The sequence below is a fragment of the Hyalella azteca genome, unplaced genomic scaffold (genome assembly GCF_000764305.2).
Source record: "Hyalella azteca isolate HAZT.00-mixed unplaced genomic scaffold, Hazt_2.0.2 contig8360, whole genome shotgun sequence".
Taxonomy (NCBI): domain Eukaryota; kingdom Metazoa; phylum Arthropoda; class Malacostraca; order Amphipoda; family Hyalellidae; genus Hyalella; species Hyalella azteca.
The window spans coordinates 300,677-324,580 of record NW_025938456.1 but is presented as its reverse complement, the minus strand read 5'-3'; the positions used below and the strand labels follow the sequence as shown (position 1 = coordinate 324,580).

Below are 23,904 nucleotides of genomic sequence, written 5' to 3'. Positions count from 1 at the left end.
TTGCAATTATCATATAATATATGTGCATTCATGGCGGTGCTGTCTGAGGGGATGATTGTGCTGCCATCGCTGAACATATCTATGGTTATTTTGACTATTTTTCAAGTAACACTGCCACACATGGCTGCTTCAACTATTTTTGGTTCATGGTGCATTGTGCATTAACTTCAGAATTTTCTAAGTTTTTCAGCATGGAACAAAAATTAAAAAAAAATTAAAATTAGTTCGCATGCCCTGGGTGCAATTCTTCCTGCCTATGGACTCCTTCCCCATAGGCAGGAAGATGTGCCAAGTGCTTAGGAATTTTTATTGTCATTTTCTTATGCCACATTGTGTGCTGAATTTCTTTGAGAAATAACCACACTGGGAACCACACACTATAAATGGTTAACCACTAATCTTACCAATTTTTAATACAAGTGCTGGTAAAAATGATTGTATTTCACATTAGGTTTTTTAAAATTTGCTTTCAAAAATGTTATTCTTTTTCTTTAGTAGATAAGTAAGATGAAGTGAATAATTAATAAAATCTTTTCTCTAAATATGGTATGATTAAATTTTGTTCCATGATACGTGCCCAGATGGTTCTGGCTCACTCATGGGTTCATGTTAAGTCATCTTCATGGGACATAATAATTATTGAATACTATTCCTGCTACAACTAGTGATAGTGATATACGGTATATTAATAATTCCTATTAATAAATATTAATAATTAACTTATTTTCCTAATAATTTACTTTGATAAAAAATTGAAGATTTCAGTAATGGCTGTAGATGATGGAGATACATTACCAGATCGTAGCGCAGCTCGAGGGTTCTACTCCAAATATGAACCAAAAGAAGTCCTGGGAAGGGGAGGCTGCTCAGTGGTCAGAAGATGTATTGGTAAGTTCCTTGGAATTGATCAGGGGTTGATTAAATTACAAATTTATTGCCCTTGAAAATACATGCATCTTGTATTGCTCAAATGCTTGTTTATATGTGGCATGCTGCTAATTGTGTCCATAATATTTGTTCCAAAACCTCTGTTTATTTTCATCAACTGGAGATATTAAAATGTTTGATCCTATTCATAAGGAAGTCATTAATTAATGTAACTTTAATCACTTCTAATTATTTGTTCAAATTTCAGAAAAAGAGACGGGCCAAGAGTTTGCTGCAAAGATCATTGATATGAGTGATGCAAATGACAACAGCATACTGGAAGCTACAAAGCGTGAAGTTCAAATATTACGCATGGTTGCAGGACATCCATACATCAGTAAGTTGCAATAAACAGTGCAGAGAAATTGTGCTTAACGTATTAATTAATTATTAACGTATTAATTGTGCTGAATAAAGAGCATATAAAGAATGAATTGAATGAATGAATGAATATCTATAAAGAATGAATATCTATAAAGATATGAATTTTTGTGGACTTTTCTTTGCTTTTAAATTCTTAGTTAACTTTAATGGTTCTAAAGTGGTTTCTAACACTGAGCTCATTCCATTGCATTTGAATAAGTAGATGACAATTTACAGTAGGTAATGGTAAATATGTTTGCAAGTGGGGTATTTTTAGTGGATTTTCTCATTTATGGAAAAAAAGGCACTATTGTGCTCATCATGTTTGTCTGTCTGTCCGTGACTTCACATTTTTGTCAATGAAAAAATGCGCTCTCGGTCACTCACTGCAGTGAGTACTGAGTTATATTTTTTCCATCTTGGTGGCAACAATATTATTCATATTTTGTTTGACCTTTCAGATCATAACTATTCATAGTACTCTTACTTCCAATTATTTTTAATTAATTTTCTTGTAATCAATTATTTCTTTTCAGTTGAGCTCCATGATGTTTTTGAATCATCAACCTTCATCTTCTTGGTATTTGAACTGTGCAAGAATGGTGAACTGTTTGACTACCTCACATCAGTTGTCACCTTGTCTGAGAAGAAAACAAAGTTAGTGAGTCTTGCCTATTACCTATATAACAAAATATTATATATTTCAAGTTTATAAAGTTCTGCTGACTGGTGCCTATATCTTATCAGTGGATAGTTTCAAGTTGAAACATTAATGAAGGCAGATTTGATTCACCACAATTTATTCTTATATGACGTCTAATTATAGCTTGTATGTACTGTAACTGCAATCCATCTATCTTAGTTATTACTATTATTATTAACATCCATCGAAATTAATTATTGGTTTTATCAATTTGTATTACTCTTTTCAACAAGGACAATCATGCGGCAGCTTATGGAAGCTCTAAAGCATGTCCACTCTAAGAACATTGTGCATCGAGACCTCAAGCCAGAAAACATCCTTCTTGATGACAACTGCAATGTCAAACTCACTGATTTTGGCTTTGCTAAAATTCTGGAACCTGGGGAAACATTGATGGGTGAGTACATTTCACTCCAAACTTTTAAATTACTCACCCATTCTGGTTTATAAATCATGGAATTGGAAATATTGTAATACACATGCATATGAAACTTTTAAATAGAATTTTATTGGCAATACATCTGGTTTATAAATCATGGAATAGGAAATATTCAAAGTTGCCTAGACCTGACAAGAAAAGAAAAGGTAACTTATGTTGACAGAATTAAATTTTATTAATGTTTATAACATAACTAGAAAGATAGGTACCTATTTAATGTAAGAAGTAAATGCGCTCAAGAAAACCTGACTAAAAATATGTATCCAATGAAATTCAGAATTTATTCAAGATTAACTACTAATTTCCAAGCTAGGTAAGGAAGTAGCTTTATGTCAATATCAAATCACATGACTAGTATGTGGCACCTATATTTGCTGCCTTTATCCCCCACATACGTATTGTGCTGGAAAATATTTGTGTAGTTGTCTTGGTATTTTAGGTGCATTGTTCATGGAAGTGATTAATAGATAAGCACAGGTAGAATTCTTTTAATATATATTAGTTTTTCATGGCTCCATGAGTAGTATTCAATGAAGACTTTTTCTTGTAAAATCTTGGTCTAGTTTGTTGATGGCATTAATAGTGTAGTATTTATTATCTAAATATACTTAAGAGGTCTTTTAAAATTTAGTGTTACAATTCAATTTGATATACATATAAATGGAAAAAAATGAGCTTTTATTGTGTAATAGTTTGTATTGTATTATGCATAACATTTGGAAATTATTTGAGTGAATTTGTATTCATTGTCATGGTGGGAGGCAAATAAAAAATGTGTCTAGTAGTGTTCTGTATGTTGAAAAATTGTTTACTTAATAAATTTGAGGTGCACTAAAATATATTCTCTGTTACATATAATTACCCTGTTGTCTAACTATTCATGACTCTGATATGTTAATTAGGTATATATGTGGTCCAGTTATTCAAGATATGACTTTGATATGCTATTTAAATATAATATTATATGTTATTTAAATATAACCCTCAAAACTCTTATTCTTTCAGAAAAGTATTTCTGGTTATCAATCATTTTGAACTGTTTTCCACATGATAAATTTTTTTAAATTTACGTTTTATAAGGTTTGTCTCCTTGTAAATATGAGGGTAAATTTTTCTGTTGTGACTGGTAATGTTGCTAAATATTTTCCCCTTTGTATTTATTTTTGCTGGGACATAAAAATTATTTTGATTCAGAAATTGATCCATCTTTTTCTGGGATGAATTGTCCATTAAAATTTTCTTTCCCCAATATCATTATTTCTAGGAAAACACAATCAAAAAATAAAAAAGGCTTGCCTTCTTACTCTGACAATCCAGTAAGTTCTGATAATTAAAATAGTTTTAAAACTTGTAATTACTTTACAAAATTTCAGGATATTATTGTGGTGGATTAAGTATTTATATTGTATGTTGATAAAGGAAAAAACTTTAAAAGACATGAAATGCAGACATTTATTTAATAAATTAATTTATTAGAAGAATGCAATAGGAAAATTAAACGTGGGATAATGCAAAAGGAATAGTTTAATAATAGTATTCAAAGCTAAATGGCTTTAAGTGAATCATGTAATTACATCACATTCAACATCATCATTACTTTTCATTTTTTTTATGTTCTGATACATTTAATTTCATTCTTGGCTTCTGGATTCATCATCTTCTTGTTCTCATAATGTGCTTCATCTCCCCAATTGTTAACCATGGCTGTGAAGATATTTGGTTTAAGTTAACTATCCTTGAAAAGTAGTTTAGTTGAGTTGGCAGTATTGTGGTTTGGTTGGCTTGGCTTTAGAAAAAAACTAATTGTTTTTACCATAGAAAATAACTGCTTCTGGTAGCAATACTCTCATGAACAGAATAATGTGCTTGTGCTTTGATTATGATGTTTAACCATTAAATTGGGTTGTGATTTAAGTGACTTGGTTTGGTTGAGCTTGCACACTCACCACAAAAATCCATACGTCAAAAAGTCCTATGGAAATGAACTTCTACTGTCTGGTTTCAAAAATTAGTATGTGCAATATATGTAGTTTTCTGTCTAAATTTTCCACTTTTATCACTTGTGTAGAGTATAACAATTGATGACTACGGTAGTGGTTTACTAACTACAACAAACAATTGAGCTTAATTTCTGTCTTAAAACTTGTATTTCTATTAATATTTTAACTTAGTGTCATAATTGCTTGATATTTCACTGGATACTGGATGCTTATTTTGTTATTAAACAGATGAAGAAAGATAAACTCTGCTCTAAAAATGTAAGTTGAACGAAGTAGTTAAGGTAAACAACTGTCTCATATTCATACATTAAGTGGTGAAATGTGGTATGTACATTACCAAGGACTTATTTTGAAAAGAATAACATTCCTGCCCTCCAAACCACCTTGCTAGACCATATTTATATGACACAAGTATGGCATATATTGACACACTTCCCTGGGCCCATACTTTCAAAAAAAGTTAAGAGATCGTAAGTTCATCAGCCAATCATTGACAGCCTTTCGAGCAAAATCCACCAAATATGGACAAGAAAATAGAGCGTAAGTACTTACGTTCACTTAGCGAGTTTTGTAAGTATGGCCCCTGATCATTGTATAGGATTCCTCGCTATTAAAAATAAATACAGTTAAGTTCAATGTTTGGTTCAAATTCTGCAAGAGTTTGGTAAGAAAGAAGGTTGGGTTCACTGCTGTCTTTCATTGTACTGTAATAGTGAAGGAGGTTGGTTTCACTGCTGTCTTTCATTGTACTATAATAGTGAAGGAGGTTGGGTTCACTGCTGTCTTTCATTGTACTGTAATAGTGAAGGAGGTTGGGTTCACGGCTGTCTTTCATTGTACTATAATAGTGAAGGAGGTTGGGTTCACTGCTGTCTTTCATTGTACTACAATAGTGAGCAAGCTGAAGTCTATGTCTAAAAGGTAGAAAAAATATTGAATCGAATGGAATACGCTTTTAATATGATTTAATTGTGATTTATGCTCTGGTGATATATGTTTATCTCGACAATGATACCATAAACGATTATTACAGTAATTAAATTAATAGATTGCTTAAATCGCAGGTTAATCAGGAATTTAAAAGCAAAGAAAACAACCAGAATATTAACCATTTCTTAAGAATGAAGAACCATTTCATTCTTAAGTAATGGTTAATATTCTGGCTGTTTTCTTTGCTTTTAAATTCACGATTATTATAATGCTTGATCCGATGATTTGCATGGTATTGATCGTGAAATTTGAAGAAGATTTGCACCGTATTCGTCTATAAAAATATGAAGCGATGACGTTTGTTTTTTATGGAATCGTAAAGCGGTTATAAGGTTCATCTCATATGCAGCATCTGTTCATTTTATCGCCACAAATTTACGTCGTAAAATTTTCACAAATTTACGTCGTAAAATTTTCACAAATTTACGTCGAAAAATTTTCGCAAATTTATGTCGTAAAATTTTCACAAATTTACGTCGTAAAATTTTCACAAATTTACGCCGTAAATTTGTGTGCATCATAATTCGAGTATCATTTTCGATCATTATAATTTCAATCCCTCATTGTTTAACAGTTCAATAATTTTGTCATCACTAGTCTTTTTCTCAATTTTCACCCACTGTTCTCGTACCTTTACGTCCTTCTTTATATAATTTATTCCGTATATTTTTTATTCTGTTTTTAATCATCTTACTTCAACCTGCTAAATTGAATGCATTAGTTGGTACGGGTACGCTAGTATAAATATACTGTATAGTGTATCACATGGCTGGAATTATTCATCAATATTGCGCTTGGTATTTAAATTTTCCCAAATGTTATGCAAGTTTTACTTTTTTTAATGAAACTAAAAAAAACGAAAAACTTTTTTTAAAGTTTGTAAAACATCCTATCGCATTGCACATTTAAACCCCTGCCGATTATAACATTGTAAAATTATGAAATTTTACTAGGGTTTTTAACTGGGATGTAATACATTTAAATATTATCGTGGTCACTGTATATGGTAATCATACATGTGATATAACCTACACTATGTATATATTTAATATATATATGTATATTATATATATAGTATAATATGGATTATATATTATATAATATGTATATGTATATATATATTCTTCGTAGGTGTTGGAAGATTGAAAATTAAATTACCGATAGACATTTTTAATATTTAATATTAAATTACTTTAATTAATATTACTTTCTAGACGTAGCCGTATACCAGAGCATGGGCAGGGTAATGATGTTGCGCCGTCCCCTGCTCCTGGTGCCAGCGAGGTGGTGTCTGGTCCTGGTACCTCTGGAGGACGTGCCTCCCCATTGCCTGGCTCCATGGAGANAGCTTGTGTAATTACTTGAGTACACAGCCTGGGTAGCTTGTGTAATCACTTAAGTACACAGCCTGTGTAGCTTGTGTAATCACTTGAGTACACAGCCTGTGTAGCTTGTGTAATCACTTGAGTACGGAGCCTGTGTAACTTGTGTAATCATTTGAGTACACAGCATGTGTAACTTGTGTATTCACATGAGTACACAGCCTGTGTAGCTTGTGTAATCACTTGAGTACACAGCCTGTGTAACTTGTGTATTCACTTGAGTACACAGCCTGTATGATCACTTAGGAACACAGCCTGTGTAATCACATGAGTACTACACAGCCTGTACTTAATGTATAATAAGCCTGCGCAATAGAATATTTACACTGCACTCGGAGAAATTAGTGAGACATTGCACTTTTTACTCATTTTATGCGTCATCCTAACCAAGTTTGTCCCGGCAAAATGGCCGTATATCATTGCTACGTTTGCTATCTGATCGTGCTCCTTATGTAAAAAAGTGTATCACTAGGGAGCGCAGCCGTACACCACCAATTTTGTACACCAATCAGCCCTGAATAGAACGCCTAGCATATTTCAGTAAGGCCACCAATCAGCCGCGTATTAATCCTGCCGTCAGTAACCAGCCCATGACATCATCTTGCTTTAGATATCATGAGCTTTACGCCGCAATATTCTGAAGCGAATAGCCCAGAGTGTAATGATCGTCCACCACTGAACGTTGCATCGAATCATCACTTCATACCCTGACTTTAGCTCTAACTGTAACTAGCGGAAAACGGACTGCGATCAATCAGCCCAGCTCGCCAGTGGAACTGCATGAAACCTGCCGTGGATCACCAGATGGTCACTTTTAGTTCACAACATCCGGGGTTGGGTTTCAGACAGCATAGTTCTGTTCCAAAATCTATCGTCCGCCGACGAGTGACTTTCGGAGCTTCGCTAAATTATGTAACTTTTAGCTCACAACATCCGGGGTTAGGTTTCAGATAGCATAGTTCTGTTCCAAAATCTATCGTCCGCCGACGAGTGACTTACGGAGCTTCGTTAAATTCGTAACTTTTAGCTCACAGCATCTGAGGTTGGGTTTCAGATAGCATAGTTCTTTTCCAAAATCTATCGTCCGCCGACGAGTGACTTACGGAGCTTCGTTAAATTACGTAACTTTTAGCTCACAGCATCTGAGGTTGGGTTTCAGATAGCATAGTTCTGTTTCAAAATTTATCGCAATTCGACCGAGGGCTGATTCAATGCAAAGGATGAATATGGACGGGTTGTTGGCGGTCCACAAATTTACTGCAACGCTCCGGCGTGCGATTTTAGAACTTGGCAGAATTTTTTCGCGCACTGGCAGACGATTCTTGGAATACCATTGCAGGCTGTTTTACTGTGGGCTGATTGGTCTACTTCAATGGTCTGGTGGCTTGTGGCTGATGTTGCTACAGTTAAGAAGTGTTATAAGCTAAGTCCTTGAGGGAAGGGATCATGATGATCTATTTTAAACACGGCAGTGGTGGTCTCCGACAGGCATCTCGTAAGAAAGTGTCACAATTTGGGCACTACGACCCATTAACTTTTCTGTATAGATATATTTAATATAAATAACTATGGAGTCTGCGGTATGTCGGTAAGTCGCATGCTGCATCCCTGCGTGATTATTTTAAATGGTCGCCGTTCTATTTTATTAATTTCTGAATTTATTGAAAGAAAAGTTATGTGTTTATTTTATTCAAATGTGTTGTGTTGATGTAATGCATGATTTACGTACAAAGTGCGTGAGAGAAACTTCCTTTTATACAATTTGCCGTCAGATAAACGAGTGTGACTAGTACAAATGTTTTTTTTGTCCCTGAATGGGTAACGTTGATCCATTTTAGCTTGACATACGAGTGTATCAGTGCTACGTGTAGCAAATGTTTCACTATTCGGACACTCTGACCCCTTCACTTTTCTGAGTGTATCTTATGGCAAAAGCTGGCAGGGTTCGTCCGATAGTTTGAGTCTTCTTTTTTTTAAACCGACTCGAAAATCGGAAACCCTCTTTTTCAATTTTATTTTGGGGGTGCATCTAAGACGTACAATTATTTGTTATCGTCAAAAATTGACAAATTTTGCTCTCCAGATTTGGCTCAAAGCGATTTCTTTTCTTGTTTTCAAAACTTCAAGAAAATAAATTGACAAATTGTGAAAATTCGTTTTCGCGCAGTAAAAACGCATTTTTCTCTGTAAAAGATGAAGTTTCTCTGGCGCATCCTGTATGCATGTATATATAAATAGTTTTGTAATTACTCTCTGCATTAACATAAATGATTTAATCGGTGTAGATGCTTTTAATCATTCTCTGACGTGCCGTTACATGTATTGTATTTTTCGTAGCATGTTTTCAAATAACGCTTATTGTGCATGCTTTCAAAAATTTTATTTCACATGATAAAATATTCATATATATTGGTAATCTAATATAGTATATTATTGTAGTCTCGGCATTGACACTTCTTTACTATTCATTTGACAGTGGCTTATATATTTATAAGGTTAATTTATTTGCAAGTTTTTTAAAGTTATTTTTTAATTTTTTAATATTTGCAACAGTAGAAAACGCGTCACTGACCTGGTGTCGGCGGCCAACTGCTTACAAACTATAAACCTATTCAAAATGATAATTGTTTTAAATTAATTATTATACATTACTAGCATTTGATTATCCTTTTTTGTATAATAATTAATTTAAACAATTATTTATTATGCAAATAATTGTTTTAAATTAATTATTATACAAAAAGGATAATCAAATGCTAGTAATGTAACCCATTGGCGGCTAATAAATAGGTAAAGTGGTACATAGCGTGTACTCAGTGTACGCTGTACAGTAACTTTAACGTGGTTAATTTAATATTGAAGCTTACTATTTGGCTGAAGATTTATATCATTTACATTAACGCGAAATACATTCCCTTTATTTAAGACTCACTTTTCTAATCCTTGTAAACACTTTTGTTGTGTATTTGACAATAGTTATTCAATATCTGTTGCGTTACTGATATTTTGGTTCATTTTGTTCTGCTTGAATTTTAGTTTTTTCTTCTCATCTGGAGTTCTTATTTTTTCATTTTAATTATTAATATTTCATGTTTTTTGCTGTTATTGTTAATTTTCACCGTAATCTTGTCCAGCTGTGTCGAATCTTTAAATATTTTTTTTTTTTGCATTTCTGTTGGTTTGTTATTTCTCCGCTCTCCACTTGTATATATCTGTCCTTATCTAAGACATTATTTTCACCCTTCATCCCTCATACCCACGTTCATCACATACACTAAACATACATTTAAATATTTTACTTGTTTTATCCAAGTAAAGTGACCAAATTTATCCCAACGAACGAATTGCATCCGAGATCCAAACGAAATTTGATATCAATTGAAGAAACTTTTGGTCTTCATTTTTTTTTTGCATTCAATTTGTTTCTGTATTTGGTCTGCCTATAGATTCCCATTTGGTTTATCGTACACACAAAATTTTTTATTGTTAGATGCAAGTTTGGTGATTCTATATGAAGCCCATTTGTTAATTGGGTCGTAATTGAAACCCACAAAACTAAATTGTACTTAGAAAATGCACATTCCTCGTTAAAAAAGTATATATCGTAAACATTCAATTATTATTCGTTCGTCTAAATGTGTAATAATAAAGTCATCCATTGAAGAAAAATCGGGAAAATGTAATTGCCCATACCTAAATAACCATCTATCTCTATCAATTGTACAAATAGGCAATTGACGAAGGAAATGTTACACGAATGTAATCAATTAATGTTGTAAACAAAGACACAATTACGGCAATATAACATAAATGTAATCAATGCTGTAAACGAAGGAACAATTACGGCCATATAACATAAATGTAATCAATGCTGTAAACAAAGGCACAATTACTGCAATATAACTTAAATGTAATCAATGCTGTAAACAAAGGCACAATTACGGCCATATAACATAAATGTAATCAATGCTGTAAACAAAGGCACAATTACTGCAATATAACTTAAATGTAATCAATGCTGTAAACGAAGGCACAATTACGGCAATATAACATGAATGTAATCAATGCTGTAAACAAAGAAACAATTACGGAAATATAACTTGAATGCTGTAAACGAAGGCACATTTACAGCCATATAACGTAAATGTAATTAATGCTGTAAACGAAGAAACAATTACGGCAATGTAACTTAAATGCTGTAAGCGAAGGAACAATTACGGCAATATAACATATATGTAATCAATGCTGTAAACGAAGAAACAATAACGGCAATATAACTCAAATTATTTCAATGCTGTAAACAAAGGAACAATTACGGCAATATAACATAAATGTAATCAATGCTGTAAACAAAGGCACATTTACGGCAATATAACATAAATGTAATCAATGCTGTAAACAAAGGCACAATTACGGCAATATAGCTTATATGTAATCAATGCTGTAAACGAAGGAACAATTACAGAAATATAACTTGAATGCTGTAAACGAAGGCACATTCACGGCAATATAATATAAATGTAATCAATGCTGCAAACGAAACAATTGCGGCAATATAAAATAAATGTAATCAATGCTGTAAACGAAACAATTGCGGCAATATAACATAAATGTAATCAATGCTGTAAACGAAACAATTGCGGCAATATAACATAAATGTAATCAATGCTGTAAACGAAACAATTGCGGCAATATAACATAAATGTAATCAATGCTGTAAACGAAACAATTGCGGCAATATAACATAAATGTAATCAATGCTGTAAACGAAACAATTGCGGCAATATAACATAAATGTAATCAATGCTGTAAACGAAACAATTGCGGCAATATAACATAAATGTAATCAATGCTGTAAACGAAACAATTGCGGCAATATAACATAAATGTAATCAATGCTGTAAACGAAACAATTGCGGCAATATAACATAAATGTAATCAATGCTGTAAACGAAACAATTGCGGCAATATAACATAAATGTAATCAATNCAACATGTGTGAGGTGAACATGTGAGTAGGCAACATGTGTGAGGTGAACATGTGAGTAGGCAACATGTGTGAGGTGAACATGTGAGTAAGCTTTCTTCGTCGTTAATAAAGAAAAACTTCTTACATTTTTTCTCAATAATCCATATTTTCCCTCTTTTGCTAATTAAATATATTAATCTGAAACTAATCATATGCAGTTTGCAGGCCACGAAACAGGTTTTAAATAATTTTTTTACTATAGAACCATTTTCATTCTTTGCATTTGCAGATCTCTTTTATTAGATGTTAACCTTTCTTTTTTTATTCGTCATTCCTGTTTTCGCTATTTTAACTGCTCGTGAATTGTCAGCTCAACGTTTTACATTGTTTGTAAACTGCACGTTGACTTTACTGTCTGCAATCTTTTTGTTATTTGTTGTATTTTGTACGTATCACGCTATTAGACCCCAGACCAGGAGTTGTAACGTATGTATCACGCTATTAGACCTTTACGTATCTCGCCAGTAGACCCGCAGGCCAGTATATTGTACGTAAGTGTCTCTCCAGTAGACTTGTAGACCACTCTAATTCGTAAATATTTCATCAGACCCACAGACAAGCACATAATAATAAATATTGTACTTAATAATAAATATATAATAATATTTAATATTACACGTAAGTATCTCATTATTAAATAGTTAAAGAATAACCTGTATGCCCATTCCCGGCTAGCACGCATACATAGATTAGAAAACTACAACCTATCTACTATTTATCTTATCGTTAATAATATATATTTATTAATTGATTCGTCTCGATCGACTTTTGTCTTTGCAAATTCTTTCGCGTAAATAAATTGATTGAAATTATTTATAAATTACTGGAAATTTGTTAAAAAATAAAACTAGGAAAATGTTAATGGTAATAAAACATTTACTGGTTTTCAGGTGGGCATGCGGCGTGATCATGTACACATTGTAAGTATAATTTTATTAATATTATAATTATTATTATTATTTATTATATTAGTATTAATTATTATTATTATTATTATTAATTATTATTATTTTATTAATATTTCTTTGTTTGTTTGATGGCTAGAGCATCAAACTTCGGAACGGGAGTTGAACAGGAGTTATATGTTGAAAAGAAATTTTACCGAGTCTTTCTTGTATTAAAATTACTTTAATTCGTATATTAGCCTTGGAATTCTAGGTAACCTGGGTAATAACTTATTTAATTGGTGAATGATGACTAAACAGTGGTAATGAGGTATTTAATGAGGTAATAAAATATTAAATGAGGTATTTAAAAAGGTAATAAAATAAGTAATGAGGTATTTAATGAGGTAATGAGATATTTATTGAGGTAAAGAGGAATTTAATGAGGTAATGAAATATTTAATGAGGTAATGAGGTACTTAATGAGGTAATGAAATATTAAATGAGGTATTTAATGAAGTAATTAAATCTTTAATGAGGTAATGATATATTTATTGAGGTAAAGAGGAATTTAATGAGGAAATGAAATATTTAATGAGGTAATGAGGTACTTAATGAGGTAATGAGATATATAATGAGGTTATGAGGTAATGAGATATATAATGAGGCTATGAGGTAATGAGATATTTAATGATGTAATGAGATATTTAATGAGGTAATGAGATATTTATTGAGGTAATTATATTTATTGAGATAATTAGGTACCTATTAATGAGGTGATTATATTTATTGAGGTAATGAGGTATTTAATATGGTAATGAGGTATTTATTGAGGTAATGCTATTTATTATGCTATACTAAGATATTTAATGAGGTAATTTGATATTTAATGAGTTAGTGAGGTATTTAATGAGGTAATGAGAAATTTAAAGAGGTAATGAGGTAATGATATGTATTAAGGTACTTGAATATGCCTGGGTCTTGTATGAAACACGTGTGCCGCGGTAACCATTTTATTAGGGTACTGAGATATTTAATGAGGTACTGAGTTATTTAATAAGGTAATATGTATTAAGTTACTTATAATATACCTGGGACTTGTATGACACTCGTGTGCTACAGGCTGGTGGGGTGTCCGCCGTTCTGGCACCGCAAGCAGATGGTCATGATCCGCAACATCATGGAGGGCAAATACTCGCTGCAGACCCCGGAGTGGGATGACATTACCGGTCAGTCCTGCTGCTAAATTGCCTTTTTAACGCATTTTCTCATTTATGGAAAAAATGCACTATGTTAAATGCACTAGATGCAAAAATGCTCGCCATGTCCGTCTGTCTGTCCGTCCGTCCGTGAGCTCAAGTTTTCGTCGACGAGAAAATGCGCTCTCTGTCACTCACTTCTGTGAGTACTGAGTTATATTTTTTTCATTTAATTTCATATGTAGGAATTATGTGTTGAATGGGGTTTTTCACGGTTTGTTATTTTAATTAAGTTTAGTCGCTGCAGACCACGGAGTGGGATGACATTACCGGTCAGTGCTGCTGCTAAATTGTATTTTTCATTTGATTTCATACAGAGTTATGTAGAATTATGTGTTGAATGGGATTTTTCACGGTTTGTTATTTTAATTATTTAAGTTTAGTTAGTTTACTCGCTGCACACCCCGGAGTGGGATGACATTACCGGTCAGTGCTGCTGCTAAATTGCATTTTTCATTTAATTTTATACCGAGTTATGTAGGAATTATGTGTTGAATAGGATTTTTCTTGCGTTTGTTGTCTTAAAAATTTATTAAGTTCGAAAATTAGCTGTGGGATTCTGGATAAACCCTCCGCCATGTTGTACGGTTGGGAGGAGGCAGTTAGGGTTGAATGAGCCTTTTAGCTGTCTCCAAACGTAGACTCGGCCGGAGGCTGGAAGTAAGGAAAACGATGATTCATCAGAGAAAATCACATTTTCCACTTTTCGAAGGATCAATTCTAGAGGTATTTACACCACTCTAATCGTTTTGAGGCATTTGTATACACTGTAAGAAAAAAACGGTGAAAAAACGGTCTCACTGGCGTTCTAGTGGCCGGTCGCACCGTGAAAATAAACTGCTTCGCCGTTTTTAACTGATGTTTCACGGATTTCTAGGGTTAAATTAGAATAAAAACGGCGACACGGTGTTTCTTCTCACGTGCCGACCGGAAACTGAAACGCCGGTAATACCGTTAACGGTAATTTTTGTAACAGTGAAGCAGTCATTACTCTTGAGACAGTACCTCTAGAAACGTCAAGCATTCGGGAAGTTTCTGTCACACTGGCACCTGCCATCAGAATGGCACCTGCCGTCTCTAGAAACGTCAAGCATTCGGGAAGTTTCTGTCACACTAGCACCTGCCATACGGGCACCAAAAATTTTGTCTCTTTGAAAGTCAGAGAGGTTTGCCATTGATTTGTTATAGGTTAGGTTATAGACACAAAAAATTACAAAAAATATCTGTGCAAATAAAATATCAATTAGCAGCAACAATAAAACATAAAAATATGCTTAGTATCCTTAGTATCCTTAGTATTTGTTTGGGACGTTAGCAGTCCCAGGCCACGATGGATCGCCGCCTCTAAACCCACGACATCCGCGTTATCATCCACGTTTTCGTTGTTTAAAATATATCAAAAACTTAAGATATCAAAATGTCAGATGTTTCCCTTACTTTGGCTAACCCCTATATGTGAATAAATACATTAGCCATAAATTCAAGCAAAGTGTTCACGCCCAACAGACGCTCCTAAGGACCTGATCTCTAAGCTGCTTGTGGTTGACCCTGAGAAGCGCATCACAATCGACGAGGTCTTCGAGCATCCCTTCTTCCAGCTTGTCGTAAGTTTTAAATTACATACTTTCTTACTTGCAATTAATAGCAATGCGCTTGAATTACTACATTCATCTTTATTACTTACAATTGATAGCAATGCGCTATCAATTGCAAAGTCAATTTTTTTAATCCGCAAGTTTGACCGGCCTTTTTATTCTTGTACTGCGAACTTTTCACTCGTCCTTTTTCTGAATTTTGACACTTTTTTATTATACATTCATTCTTCATTGATGCATTCATTCTTTATTGTTGCATTTATACTTTATTGTTATTCATTCTTTATTGTTTCATTCATGCTTAATTGTTACATTCATTCTTCCAGTTCGCCGTGATGTGCCTCTGTGTTTGTTGTCGTATTATCAACTATATAATGATTCTAACTCATCATTCAGCATTGAATTACTTTGATCATTATGCCATTAATACGGTAATGAACTTGTGGTTCCAGAAATAACCGTTGGACTATATCGCGAACGTATTGAATCTAATTTCAGATACGCTGAATAATTTACGAGCGATTAGCTCTAATGTCAATCATGCTAATGAGTCTTATTAATTTTTTATATTCATAGTTTCATGGAATGAATAATTCAACTTGAGATACGACAATAATCTTCCGCAGGATAAAGTGTTTTGTTTCATCATTGTATAAGATAACACGCTTCGTGATTTTCTGACTGGAATGTTTTACATCTTAATGGTAGATTGTTAAAAATTTTGGATCACTATAAGCATAGATGTTAAGGTTTCAAAGATGTTGGAGTATCAGACGTTATGGTTATTCTGCAAAGCATTATATGTATGGGCAACATCTGCAAGACGAGGTAAGTTTGCGTGAATGTTATTTCTTGTCGAGAAATTTTTGACATTCCGATGCTATTTTTTACATAGAAAATTTATTTTTAACCATCATTTGGAAGATGGCTAATCCGAACATTTTTTTCTCTCCATTATTATCGTATTCACCTTCATTTTTTGTCTTTTTAAGTTGATCTTTGTGCATTTTGTATAGTAATGTTTATCACGACACGTGCATTTCTACCTTGGCATAGAATTAATTTTGTCATAAATTGAGATTTTACTGAATACTGAATGATTGCATGAAGCAGCACTTGCTCATTCACACATACTACCCAGTTTACTTATTGATCTTTATTGTAATTGTTTGATTGATTTTGATTGATTGATTGATTTTTATTCACAAAGGAGCTCTAGTTACAATTCAAAAGAGAAAAAGAAAAACATTTACAAAATAATAGAGACATCCAAGTGAATGCCCATAAGCAGATAAGCTTAGGTGCCACTATAGTAATGAAGCTACTAGGGCATCTTGCGCCTGTTTGCCTCCCATGATTCTAATTGATGTCATTACACACTTAAATTGTTACCGAAATAACAACTCAAAAAGCCGAGTTGTAATCATCGTATCCAAGAAGTTGTTCATTTTGTCTCAAGTTAAATAAATGCAATAAAAGCCGTGGTTCGATCGGCATCAAACGCTAGTCGAAATAGTGACACAATTTCGTACTCACAGCACGACCAGAGAACGGACAATATAATACAACTTTTAATACAACTACAATATAATACAACCAGAGAACAATAATACACCTTATTACGAACCCTAACTGGGTCAGGATGACCCAGAAAACGCAAAAAGTGTATCACTCTTTTGATCATATCACTCTCAATAGTAACTTTCATTCACCGCCGACAGCTTCCGCGCACTTATTCACCGGTCTATAAAATAATTGAATTAATTGGTTCACGATTGAGCCTTGATTAAACCGCTGCTATTTCGTATACTTGAACTGCTTAGCTCTGCCAAAATGAGCCAGGTCTAATAATTTTTCGCGCATCTTGCCTTTTTTTAAATGCTAATGCCTTTGATCTCGTTTCAAATTTTCATCGTTTCTTTTGCTGCTCTTCTTCACACGAAATATTGTATGCTCCATATTTTTGTCGTGTTTTGTCCCTTTCAAATTTCTTCTGCCAACATCTTCTCTCGTCCTAACATCACACCGAGTTTTTATTAACGTTGTACGTTTCCCGCATATTCACAGATGAGAAATATCAAACCAAAATTTCGTGTGCGCACTAATCTTCTAAAACCGAAAGTTAACCTGACAAATTTTCAAGTTATCTGTGTTTCCATATAAACACTGCAGTATTATTACAGTTGTTACAATGATGCACCAATATGAAACAGTTGAAAATTGTGTTGATAATACATATAGTCTAGTACGCGGGTGTCGTGTTGCAGTTAGCCTTCCACTCATAGAAAAATGAATGGATCATTTTGTCCAAATAGTGAGACACTTTACGTACAAATAGCACGAGCAGAGTGCGGACATGAGACCAGTGATACGCCCTTTTTGCCGAGCAAAATTGGTAAGATAAAGGCGCTGCCGTGAGCTACAAATTAAACTTTACAAATTAAACTTTACAAATTAAACTTTACAAATTAAACTTTTATATAGAGTTTCAACAGTTTTTCAAGTTTTCTAAAAACTTCCTTTTCAATTACACTTAGGCGTAGAATAATGATTCTGGATAAAAAAGACACGATCGCAGTTCTGAAATAAAAATCCATATATTCTAACGTTTCGGCTATCTACACTCTGGTCTCTGGTCTGGTCTACACTCTGGTCGTTGAAGACCATAACAGCCCTGTTCCCAACAACATATCCGACTGCTTCTCTGTCATTCATTCTTTTTCTGAAGTATTAGACCTTAGAATAGCGGAGGCAATAGCTATTAGACAAAATAATCCGTTTATTCGACGCCTAAGTGTAATTGAAAAGGAAGTTTTTAGAAAACTTGAAAAACTGTTGAAACTCTATATAAAAATAAAGTCCGATTTATTATTTCTTAAATTAAACTTTTATTAATAAGCCCTGAAGCCAACGCCCAGCCTAAGCGTGCAATAACCACTTAGCTCCAGAGCTAGAGGCCGCAGGCTACTCTGGAACACCGAAATCTAGACCAGTGACACACAGCTCACATATATAATAACGCCGTATAGGTCTTCAGCCAATACTTGAATATGCTCGATCATAAGCAAGCACTACTGCCTCTGGCCCCACGCATATTCTTCAGACTAGCCTTTTCTGGCCTAACCTATTCACGCTACCCCGACTCTCACCCTTCTTGCAGCCAATCACTGCATTTGCCTGCTCACTTGCCCCGCCTCTCTAACTTCCAGCAGCCAATGAGGATAGGCTAGGTCCGCTTATGTTTCTTCGGGTGGAGAAATGTTGCAACGTGTGTAGGTTAGGCCATGAGAAGGTTGGCAGGAGTAAGTTGGTCCATATACAGCTTATGAGGTGAGCGTGGACATGTGGCACCATTCGGAAACATTAGTGTGAAGTTGAACAAAGTTTACCTTCGGCATGCGCTACCATCAGGATGACATACACACATATGCAAAATGTGCATCGCAATTTAGACAAAGTCCCACTCATTTTTCTGAATTCACATTCCCCTGCTGCTACTTGCTCTATACAAAAATTTCCGACCAGTTGACAATTGGGCCGAATGTTCATATTTCTTTCCTTAACACTTTCTTGGCGACTTATTCCCTCTTTTGCTAAATTCTGCACGCTTTGCTCTCTGTTTCTCCAAGTTTTCAGCGACCTGTTCCCGGTTTTCCACAAGTTTTGAGCAATTTTACACCAATGTTCCAAGTTTTGAGTGCCTTGCTTCCTATTTTACCACGTTTTGAACGACTTATTCCCTGTTTTCCCCAAATCCTGACCGACTTGTTCCATATTTTCCAAATTCCTGAGCAATTTATTCCCTGGTTTTCCTCAAGTTTCTGAGCGATTTCCTTGTATTATCTCGCCCCCTGTCAGCCGGCCGCACGGCGCCCCTCTGCCGCTGACATCAGCAATACAGCGCCCGGCTCACCGCCCCCCCTTAAGGTGACCTCGAATTATTATATTTCTGCCCTCGGGCAGAAATGGGACTTTGTCCAAATAGTGAATGGGCACTTTGTCCCATTCACTATTTGAAGGAACTTTGAATGAATGACGGAACTATTAAAGTTCCTTCAAGGAACTTGGAATTAAAGGAAGTTACTTGGAATAGGGGGAAAGTTCTTCCCCCTATTGAATGAACTTTAAATGAATGGGACTTTGTCCAAATAGTGATTTGTCTTTGTCCAAATAGTGCCCTTGTTTGGGTCTTCTTGATCCAATTTGGCACGGCAATAGAACGTGTCGGTGCTGCGAGGAGAAAGTGTGTCACTATTTGGACAATACACTGTTAGAAAAAACGGTGAAAAAACGGTCCCACTGGCATTCTAGTGGTCGGTCGCCCCGTGAAAATAAACTGTTTCGCCGTTTTTATCAGATGTTTTACGGATTTATAGTGTTAAATTAGAATAAAAACGGCGACACGGTGTTTCTTTTCACGTGCCGACTGGCCACTGAAATGCCGGTAATACCCTTGACGGTAATTTTTCTAACAGTGTATGCCCCATTTCTTTTCTGAGTGTGCCACCGACGAGGGCTCAGTGAGGGCAGACGGTCGTAAAAACTAAACTAATTTTGTATTATTTGATGAAATAAATTATATTTTTGTGCTCACTTTATCGTGCGTTAGAAAATCTGGAATATTACGTTAAAATACATATTTTTTCGTGGCTATGCAGTGTATTGAAATTTTTAGAGAGCACGAGAGCACGATAGTTTTCTATTCATAAAATTTTTTGTTTATAGTACGCATATTATTTATGAAAATTTGGATGAAGAATAAAACGAAAACTATTCATCTTATCCGGGAATTAATTGGTTAACTACACCAAATTTAAATATAACTGGCATATTAATTATGTACTGATGAATAATCTTGGAAGATAACACAACGCGAACAATTATACGTCAAACAAGAACCATGAATCGGATAAGTTATCCCAGGGCCATTAGTAAATCCTGCGCTATAAATCTATTTTGATGCTAATCATGAAGTTTAAGACTCGTTATTTTAAATAATACAGGCCATGCAACTTATTATTAAAAAAAATCTTAATTTGTTAATAATCCGTTCACTCTCAAATCCTTTTCAAAATAATTTCCAAAGACAAAAGAAAATTTTCATCGAATTTTTACTGGTACAATGTAGAAATCTTGTAACCTGTAGCATTACAAGAAATCATATGCCTGAATTGACCGTAAAGGCAATTTGATTACCTATACGGTTGAAATCGTTATCGTGTACGGTTAAGAGTTTAATGCTGCCTCTCAGGTAAGGTTGCTCGAGACCGTTCCTACAAGATATCTGACGTTAAATTAAGCGTTGTTTCGTTGAATTAACGTCGATTAATCGTTATATCAACGTTATTCGTCTGGTCGGAATTCCATCTCTCTAGGTAAATAACGGTGAAACAACGTTTAATCGACGTAAATTTCAACGGCACATAGTTCAATCAACGGCAATTCAACTTCATATTCGTGTTGGGTAGGTACTGTCTGTAGCTTTATCCTTCCACCTGCCCATTGATTATAAATCCCAGTGTAGCTATCCCCTTCCACCTGCAAATTATTATTATAATACTAGTGTAGCTTTCCCCTTCCACCTGCAAATTATTATTATAATTCTAGTGTAGCTTTCCCTTCCAATTTTATTTGATTATTATTATTCCAGTATAGCTTTCCCCTTTCACCTGAAAATTAATTTTATTTCTTGTAGTGTAGCTTTCCTCTGCACCTGCCCACTGCATGTATAGTTATTTCAATGTACGCTCTTTAGAACTATATTTTCTCCTCGCATTATTTTGTCTCTTATTCAGTTATAGGCCAAAATTTCCGAGCATTTTATTATGAATGTAAAAATACTGCTGTACTCACTTCATACTCGTATTGCACATTTACGAGCACGTTCGTCGTTGGAATTAATATAGCATTACACACAATAAACGTAGTTTTTCTCTTTAGTTCGTAATGCGATATTTATTAGCCTTCTTTGAAAATTTATTTGTTTGATAACAATATTTGTATTCATTCTTTATTTTTTACGATTCAGTTAACCTGGTACACAATACATTTCTCGTGTAGTTACCGTATCGAAATTTTCAGCTATTTTTTATCGGTGCAGGGGCCATACTTTCATAACTCGCTTAGTGAACGTAAGTACTTATGCACTATTTTCTTGTCTATGATTGGTGGATTGGATTTTGCATGAAAGGCCGCCAATGATTGGCTGATGAACTTACGATCTCTTAACATTTTTTGAAAGTATAGGCCCAGGAAAAGTACTTTTATACTTTAGACACTAGTGGCAGCCAGTCAACTATCAAATGCTAACCGCCACTATTCACGGCCTTATTAGCCTTGTGTAAAAGCGCTACTGGCCACAGAAAGACACAGTAACCATTTACACAAGGCCAGTAGCGTGACAATTAGTCGCAGTTAGTATTTAAATGTTTAATTGCCGCTACTACTGCAGTGTCCTGGGGCCATACTTTCATAACTCGCTAAGTGAACGTAAGTACTTATGCACTATTTTCTTGTCTATATGATTGGTGTATTTTGCTTGAAAGACCGTCAGTGATTGGTTCATGAACATACGATCTCCTAACTTTTTTTAAAAGTATAGGCCCTGGTGTATAAGTATCTTTATGCTGTCTTAACGTTTATGGATTGTCCTTAAAACATTCCTTGGTTCAAGCCGCTCCTACACCTTATATAATAGGTAATCTTTTCCAATATTTTAAAATCAATTTGTTAAGCCCTCCTCAGCTGTCCAGACCAACTGCTTACAATAATTTTTTTTACCTTCTAATATATTTTGTGAATTGCTTAAACTTATATTCTATATTCATATCTCCATTTGCGCTTCTCAAGCTGCTTGCAATTATATTTTCTGGTCATTGACTTTTTAACTTTCCAAGTTAAAACTTTTTAGAATGATTTGAATGATTCACCAACTGCTTAGAATGATTTGCTTAACTTTTAATCTATATCTTGAACTGTTTTAACTAGTGTTATAAGTTGCTTAACTTCTAATCTATATCTTGAACTGATTTAACTAGTGTTTTAGTTGCTTAAACTTATTTCGTCGCCACGGCTTGACTGCTGCAGCTTATATCTTGAGGTGAGCTGCCATTTCCCAAGGTCTTTTCGGAACTCAATTTCTTATCTCTATCTAATATGTGTTTATAAATATACAATTTTATAATATGTAAGCATTTAGGATGTAATTGACTAGCTCTTGGCCAAGGATTGAGTAACCCTTGGCCCAAGATTGAGTAACCCTTGGCCAAGGATTGAGTAACCCATTGACCAAGGATTGAGCAACCCTTGGCCCAGGATTGAGTAACGTTTGGGACTTTATTGAGTAACGTTTGCCCATGATTGTATCACATTTGGCCCAGGATTTAGTAACGTTTAGCTCATGATTGAGTTACGTTTGGCCCATGATCGAGTAACGTTTAGCTAATAATTGAATCACCTTTGGCCCATGATTGAGTAAGGTTTGCCCATGATTGAGTAAGGTTTGCCCATGATTGAGTAACGTTTGCCCATGATTGAGTAACGTTTGCCCATGATTGAGTAACGTTTGCCCATGATTGAGTAACGTTTGCCCATGATTGAGTAACGTTTGTTCCTTGATTGAATCACACATGGCCCATGATTGAGTAACGTTTGTCCCATGATTGAGTAACTTTTGCCCTTGATTGTATCACCTTTGTCCCATGATTGAGTAAAGTTTATTGGTTTGTTCGAGCAGCACGTCAAGTTGGAGAAAACCTTCAACGCTCGTAAGCATTTCAAGTTCGCCATCCTCGTGGTGCGAACCATGGTCAGGATCCAGCGACTGCGGTTCACGCCTGAACCGCTGTCCCTTGCCACTGCCAGAGTGGACCCTTACAGACTCAAGGCGCTCAGGAAGGTGGGTGTACAGAGTTTGTCTCCTGAGACTTGAAAATTTTTTGAAGAATAGAATAGGTTGGACCAGCTTCTCTATAACATTATTTATCCCATTTATCTCCCACAGGTGCTGGACCGGCATCTCTATCATCCTACTTATCACATTTATCACCCTATTTATCACATTTATCACCCTATTTATTACATCTAGAGGCCCAGTGGGCGAGAGGGATGGGCCCAGTGGGCGAGAGGGTTGGGTCAGTACATCTAGAGGCCCAGTGGGCGAGAGGGATGGGCCAGTACATCTAGAGGCCCACTGAGAGAGATGGGCCAGTACATCTAGGGGCCCACTGAGAGAGATGGCCTCTCCAGTGGTCTAGCGACTGCACAATTTTATGTGATGAGAATTTTTTGTTATTTCGGTCGCCGTTGAGCTACAACAACTACAACAAAATCAA

The 23,904-nt window shown here is 34.8% G+C and overlaps 1 protein-coding gene across 1 annotated transcript; it reads left to right on the top strand.

The window, feature by feature from the left end:
* The first annotated feature begins 728 nt into the window (after positions 1–728).
* On the top strand, positions 729–23,755 carry LOC108672972 (phosphorylase b kinase gamma catalytic chain, liver/testis isoform-like). The gene is given in 10 exon segments (XM_047881599.1): positions 729–888; positions 1,136–1,264; positions 1,827–1,947; positions 2,227–2,463; positions 12,724–12,753; positions 13,840–13,946; positions 15,483–15,580; positions 19,430–19,498; positions 23,307–23,468; positions 23,660–23,755. Coding segments are annotated over 10 exon segments (1,170 nt in total). The 5' UTR covers positions 729–767.
* Positions 23,756–23,904: the final 149 nt, after the last annotated feature.